We start from the raw sequence: 7,369 nt of genomic DNA on the forward strand, positions 1-7,369 counted from the left end.
CACAGACACAAGCGAGAGCTGGAGAGAGGGACTGTGAACACACTCTAGGAAACGCTTCTGCACTTGCTTTATGAAAGAGCCATTGTAGGGGGCAGCTAGGTGGCACAGTGGATAGAGCACTGGCCCTGAATTCAGGAGGACCTGAGTTCAAATCCGGCCTCAGACCAAACACTTGACACTCACTAGCTGTGTGACCCTGGGCAAGTCACTTAACCCCAAATGCCTAAAAACAAAAACAAAAAACAAAACCAAACCAAAAAAAAAGAGCCACTGTACCATAAATCAGCACCCAGTAAAAACAGCTCTAAGTGTGGCAAAGAATCTTCCCACTGAGAACAGACACTCAGGAGCACACAGGAGTGAGACCACAGCCAAGCTAAATACCCCAAGATGCTGTAGCTCACCAAGCAAGGGCTGCCGCTCGCCCACTCGCAGTTGGTGATGGAACTGTTTGCTGATCATGCGCCTCCGAGCATCACTTTCGTGGGCTGCCATGTATGGGATCTCCAGTAGCATGGCAGATACCAAATAGACACACTCAAGCAGCTCCAGGTTGATATGCAAGTGGAAGGGCACCTGACGTCGACGCTCCACCTTCTCCTGCTCCTGATTTCGCTCCTGCAGGCTCCTAAGCAGTAGACCCTGTCCTAGCAGCTCCTTAGCGCGGCCGCTGGACTGAATGTCCAGCAAGGCATTGTGTGCATCTTTAGTTAGGCCCTGGCGGAAAGCACAGATGCCCAACTGTACCATGGTACGGTTATAAAGGATCTAGGTAGAAAGAAAAATACAGCCCATTAGAAGGAAGAATCATGGGAGTTTCCACACATGACATCCAACTTAAATTCTGTTGAGAATAAACTCTGCAGTCTCATACAACATTGTGAACCCAGGACTTAGTATTTGATGAACAAGGATAAAGACTTCCACCTGTGCTATCATTAGTCTAGGTAACTCCCAGATGAAAAAGCTCCCTCTGATTAATGAAGGTCAAGGTTTTCTCAGCATCTTAATAGAACTGCCTTGGGCACCGGGTGGAGTAAGTGACTTGCTGAGGGTCACGAATGATAGCATGTACCAGAGGATGGACGTGAACTCGGGTCTTCCTGGATGTAAGGCTAGCTCTTGTTCAGTAGAACAAGGTGTGATTGTGCCAAGGACAGAAGCCTATTTATTCTAGCTTCTTCCTTTTCCCTCTATAGTACAAAGCCTGTCTGATGACCGAACGCTCACCCTATCCCAATCCTCTAGTTCTTTTGACACCTAGAATCTACACAGCCCTTTTCTGACACCCACCATCTGTGGTGTTATGATCCCCATTTTACAAATGAGGAAACCAAAGTTCAGAAAGAAGTGACTTGTTCCCAGAGCTAACTAAGTATCTGAGCTGGAAAGCAAACCTGGGTCAATCTTCTCCAACTACAACACTCTTCCCACTATGCCCGGAAGTCTATCTTTTTTGTGTCCTGGAACTCTTTGGCAGCCTGGTGAAGCCCACGGATCCCAGGCACATTGAAATATAGCTAAGAATCCCTGACTTGAACTATGCTGAACAAATTATCTCACAAATGGCTCATAAAACTAACAGTTAAAGATTCCAAATCCTGACTATACCCCAGACCTCGTTCCATAAAAAGTGCACTTTGTAACCCAATTTAGTATGTCAGGTAATGACTGACTTATAAACTCAGAGAAGTCATTTCCCCTCTGCAGTTGGAAAGGTCTGTAAACTATTCAGAATGTGCTGGTACCAGACGTATCTACCCTAACCACAGATACTGTTGCCAGGGAAGCTACCACCACTAGAAAAGACTGAGATGTGCAATGAGTGTATGCAATCAGACCTTAGAATTATTTTCCACAATTATAAATGTTGTGGTTAATGTAAGAGCATTATTTTGCATTTCAAGCATATCATGAGGTAAAATATTTTAGTAGGTTGACCTAGCAATCTCAAAGACCACTTTTTTTATAGATAGCCATATTTCAAATTTCAAAGAACTTAGAATACAACATAGATGTTAGTGGTTTTCTAAGTCAATTAAGTAGCCTACAGGGATGATCATTTTTATTTGTGTTCAACACCACAGATCACTTGAATGGTTAAAGCTACAAAGGGATATTTTGGGGCAAAAAATGTCATTCACTTGGGAGTCCATGAAAGAGCTGGAAACTCTAACAACTAAGGGGGGGCCCCCACAAGACAAGATAAATCTGGTCAGCTATAGCCAGAAGTACTATTCAGTTTGGAATTTAGTTTTCTAACAACCTTACTAACCTGACATTATCTCTGAATTTGTTTGAAATACTTTTGTAGCCTAGAGGATGTGCCCTCAAGGGTGAAAAGTACATGTGTACTCAGACACGAAGATCAAAGAGATTTTTATATATTATTTTTTGAGTTCAATAATCATCGAAAAGTAATGAAAAGTGAAAGCTCTACGGCTAAAAGCAAGATCCTCTGGATGTGTTCCAAGGAAAATCTGAGATTCTGATGAAGCTGACCCAGTTCAGAGAGCCCCAAAACCAAAGACTGCTTCCTTTACATTCTTGGCTCCCCAACTAGACTAAGTTCCTCAAGTGTAAGGTCTGTACATTCCCCAGGGCACTTAGCAGTGCTCTAAATGGTAGTCACTCCATGTTTCTTGATTAATGACAAACCGGAGCATCAAAGACATGAAGAATTAGAGACTCTGAGTCTCTAACTTAAATTAAATGTTCATGAGCCAGACTTCTAGTTCTTCTGGTTAAACTAGTCTGTAACTAGAGAGGAACCCAGACCTGGCTCTTCCCCCTCCTGAACTCATGGATTCCGGGCCCCTCTCCAACCAAGGGAACTGATCTTGAATCCATCCTGAGCTTCCCTTTAAAAACCCTGCCCCTGCTACCCCTACCCTCCCACCTGCACAGGAGGGTCTGCGTGCTGAATGTTGTCCTGTAGGTGGCTCATGAGCATGAGGTCCCGAGCCTGGTACCAGCGAGAGTGAAGAGCATGGTGGTAGATGTGGCAGAGGATTGCACACGTCCGAATTCTGTCTGTCCGATCCTTGGCATATATGTACTTGCACAGCCTCTCCATCAGTACAGCAGAATCCTCACCCTCATTTTCAGCCTGATCTTGCTCTGACTGGAAGGAAGAACAAAGAATATGGCTGGGGTTCAGAGTGACAGAAACTAAGAAATCCCAGGCACAACCTGTCTCTCAGCACCATCCTCATAAACACTAGATTTCCTAGCAATTCCAAAAAAGACGTATCATCAAGTCTATTCCGATCTTGTCCCACAACATGAGTGATAAATGTGAAAGTCAACAGCCCAAAAGTCCTGAAGGTCTTTTCTCCCCAGCCCTTGTACCTTTGAGGACCCTTCTGGGGGAGCAAGCTGTCGCTGATGGGCCTTATAGTCAAACTTATAATATGTATGGAGCACACGGCGAAGGTAAATGCGGCAGATCTCCTCAGTTGTTCCTTTTTCCTGCAAGTATCGCTGAACACGCTCAATGATGGCACAGACACGTGCCTCATCCTTGAGATGCTCCACATATTCTGGTATTTAGAAAAAAAAGTTTTGGTTATTTTTTCAACCCCAGAAATCTCATAGTAACAATAGCAAGTTAAACCCTTTAAGATTTGAAAAGTGCTTTATATCCCCTTATCTCATTTGATCTTCCAGAACAACCCTGTGAAGTAAAGTATCACTAACTCCATGTCATAGATGAGAAAATTAAGCCTCCAAGAGGTTAAGTGATTTAAATATGATCAAACAGTAAATTCCAGAGGTACATGTGAGCCCAGATATTCTTGCCTCTCAGTCCATGCCTAGTGCTACTGATAATACGACCACCCAGCCCTGGGCCTGTCTTTCCCAATTACTCCTCCATTGACCAGTTGTCCGGATCTATATCTTGCCACTGGATCCAGATGACTCTGGAGGAGAGTGAGACTGGTGACTTTGCACAGCCCTGCCTCACTTAAATCCAATTTACTTGCAAGTCAAGATATCACCTTCCCAGTGTCATTGGTCCTCTTCAAGAACAAAGGACAAATAACTAACAAACTGCAAGTAGTGGTACTAGCTGACCCATCAGGGACTCGTGTGAACAATTCAAATTGGGCAATACTGCTGCTGCTTCTTCCTTCCTTTCTCTTCTTCCTACTCTCCCTTTGTCCACACAGGGAATCATACCCTTGTCTGTGGGTGTTCTGCCCAAAGGAATATCAATTTTGATTGCTGAAACCTCACGCGATATCTTGGGATTTATGGGCTGAATTTTTTTCTCTTCCCTTATTTATTCTATCATTAAAAAAAACACTGGGACATTTTTGCCCAAGTAGTTTCATTTCTGATTTCTTGAAATACAGTACAGAAACACATTGGGATTCAAAACTATTAGACGAAGCCTCAAACCCAGATCACCCAGGCTCTCACTGACTGGCCAACAACAGGTCCCAGCCCAAGCCTCACAGGGTCACTGTTTGGGTTTTGATAGCTGAAAGTGAGTGTAAATAGCAACTGTTTCACTTTTGGTTAGAAAGCCTGAGGGTCTTCTCCTCCCAGACTGATTTATTTTTTTTTTGACTAGGTAAAAGAGGCCATTTTTTGCCTCATTTCTTACCTAGCCTTAATCACTGAATGAGTGTTGCCTCAGACAAACTGAGACCTGGGAAAGACCTTAGCTTGAAAAGGCCAAGGTCTCCCCACTGCATCAGGGCCATCTCCAGTTGTCCTGATCTACATCTTGCCTCTGGACCCAGATAGCTCCAGAGGAGCAAGGCTGATGACTTTGCACAGCCCTGCTTCACTTAAATCCAATTCACTTGCAAGTCATCACATCACCTTCCAGATGTCATTGGTCCTCTTTGAGAACAAGGACAAAGAAGAACAGTGCACTACATAAAAGATTTCCTCCCACAGGTCTTTGTTTAGGTTGCTCCACCTAAAATATCTCAATCAAAGCATATAATATTACCAAAGACCTCTCCAGCCCCTCTTATATCTGTCCCCTTCTCTCTATTTGAAGAATTACCCCTCTAGTTCAGGATAGTTATCACCTCTGCCCTGAATTTGTTTAGAACATTTTTGTAGTCTGGAATAGGTGCCCTCAGGAATGAGAAGGTAAAGAAGCCATGTAAAACTTAAAGACCAGGAAGTTTCAAAGAGCCTTCCCATAGTCTGGGTTCAGTAATCAGTGAAAATGCTATTAAAAATAGCATCCTAATTGATCTCCCTACTTCCAGTCTCACCCCATACCAATCCATCTTCCACAAACTGCCAAAGTAATTTTCCCAAAGTGTAGCTCTAACAGTGTCAATGCCCTATTCAAACTCCAGGGTCCCTTTTACCTCTAGGATGAAATAAACTCTCATTTGACACTGAAAGCCCTTTACTATGGGGACTCATCCTACCTTTCTAGACTTTTTATACAATTTTTGTTGTTGTTGTTGTTCACTTGTGTCTAACTCTCTGCGACCCCATTTGGGGTTTTCTTGGCAAAGTACTGGAGGGCTTTGCCATTTCCTTCTCTAGCTCATCTTGCTTTTTTTTTTTGTGGGGGTTATTGTTGTTTTTTTCTAGGCAATGGGGTTAAGTGACTTGCCCAGGGTCACACAGCTAGTAAGTGTCAAGTGTCTGAGGCTGGATTTGAACTCAGGTCCTCCTGACCCCAGGGCCCATGCTCTATCCACCTCGCCACCTAGCTGATCTTACAGATGAGGAACTGAAGCAAACAGAGTTAAGTGACTTGCCCAGGGTCAGGAAGATGAGTCTTCCTGACTCTAGGCCCAGCACTATAATCCATTGTGCCACCTAGCTGCCCTTTCACCATTTTACATGGGGATAACTGAACATTAGGTAGGTAGTATAGTTTTGGGTTTTTTTTTTGCTTTCCTAGTGTTTTCCATTCATTAACAATAAAAAATTTTTTATTTTACTCAACAAAGTAAAACGAGTACCAATTTTGAGAATTTATACACAATACTCCGGTCCCAGTCAAACTGGCTGTCTCTCAGTTTCTCCCAGCCTTCTCTTGTCTCCAGACCTCTACACACCTACTGGAATTCGCTCCCTGACTCATTATAGAGTCCCTAGATTCCTTCCTTCAAAGCTTAGTTCAAGCATGACCTACATGAAGCCTTTCCTTTCCCTGATCCCCCAGCATTTTGTATATATCTGTATTTGTATTCAACTTCCCTTATTACTCGAAGGTTCCCCAAATGTCAGAGAATGAATGCTTACAGTTTAACCATGAATACCTACCGAAACCTTACTTTCAAGGTCTAGCTTCAAATGCCACTACCTGTACTTCTGAAACCTTCCCTCATCACCCTATACAGAAAAATTTTAAAAATCACTCCCTCCTCCAAAATGGCACAAAACTGACCACTGGCACCACCCATGCTGCACTTAAAAAGAGCTTTGTATTTTGGTTATTTGTGCATGTCTTTTTTTCCCTAGTTCATAAAATTCAGGGATTGTCTATTGAATTTCTTTGTATCTGTCCCTCACAGAGTCTTGTGAATAGGCAATCAATATTTGATTTGATTAGTCATAGTAAACTTCTATAACAGGCTAGTTAAGGCAAAGCCATCTACCAGACAAACCACCTTTGTTGGTGATGATGCTACTCACTCATTCACTGAACAAGACAACAATCAACAACTACGCCCACCACCCAACCAGAAAATTTTGGTCCCTAGTAGCAATCAGAAAAATATAAATTTCAAGCTCTGATTTTATCCATTTGAGAGGAAGGCAGTGATGGCTGAATTTTCTCCTGGCCACATTTTACATTATTTTTGTGTATTCCAGTTACCCTAAGCCAGGCCCTCAAAAAGATTTTGGGTGGCAGAGAAACATGTAGAAGATGTAAATACAGGCCTGCTCTAAGCATATCTGCCCAATCTCACCTTGGGAATGAGGATCTGTGTTCTGCATGATCTTGGTAAACTCTTCATCCATCCTTTCCACAAGAGTTAGGATACAACCACGAACACGAAGTGGCTGAGGTGGGAAGAAAGCAGGAGGAGGAGTAGTAGCATTAGTAGTTGTCATCAATTCCAATCCAAGAACAAGACCCACCAGGTCTCTACCCCAGTTGAATTCACTTTTCCTTTCCCCCAATCCCCTCTCAAACTTCTCATTTTCCTTTTCCTAATTTACCTGCTCAAAATTGGATAGGTTCTCACTCTCTTCCAAGATATTCTCTCCAACAAAGATGTTAGGGTTTGCAAATAAAATATCCATCAATTCATTGATGCAGTCTAAGCACTTCTGCCACATCTCTGGCTGCCAAAAAGTGAGGAAAAAAAAAAAGGTTAAGGTACAAATGTGAATATGGAGTCTGAACACACTTTTCTTCCTTTTAAGAACTTTC

General features: G+C 42.9%; 1 protein-coding gene across 2 annotated transcripts in view; it reads right to left on the reverse strand.

Annotated features, from left to right (window-relative positions):
• The window catches only part of LOC114043736 (eukaryotic translation initiation factor 3 subunit C), a 16,219-nt gene that overhangs the window by 1,426 nt on the left and 7,424 nt on the right, over positions 1-7,369 (reverse strand). For both annotated transcript variants that reach the window (XM_027862898.1, XM_027862897.1), the window contains exons 11-15: positions 7,156-7,281; positions 6,903-6,996; positions 3,352-3,542; positions 2,900-3,124; positions 405-768 (exon numbers count right to left, since the gene is read on the reverse strand). In XM_027862898.1, the coding sequence (XP_027718699.1) occupies positions 405-768; positions 2,900-3,124; positions 3,352-3,542; positions 6,903-6,996; positions 7,156-7,281 (1,000 nt within the window). The remainder of the gene's footprint in view (positions 1-404; positions 769-2,899; positions 3,125-3,351; positions 3,543-6,902; positions 6,997-7,155; positions 7,282-7,369) is intronic.

Source organism: Vombatus ursinus, unplaced genomic scaffold (assembly GCF_900497805.2).
Source record: "Vombatus ursinus unplaced genomic scaffold, bare-nosed wombat genome assembly UNPS02014770.1, whole genome shotgun sequence".
Classification (NCBI taxonomy): Eukaryota; Metazoa; Chordata; class Mammalia; order Diprotodontia; family Vombatidae; genus Vombatus; species Vombatus ursinus.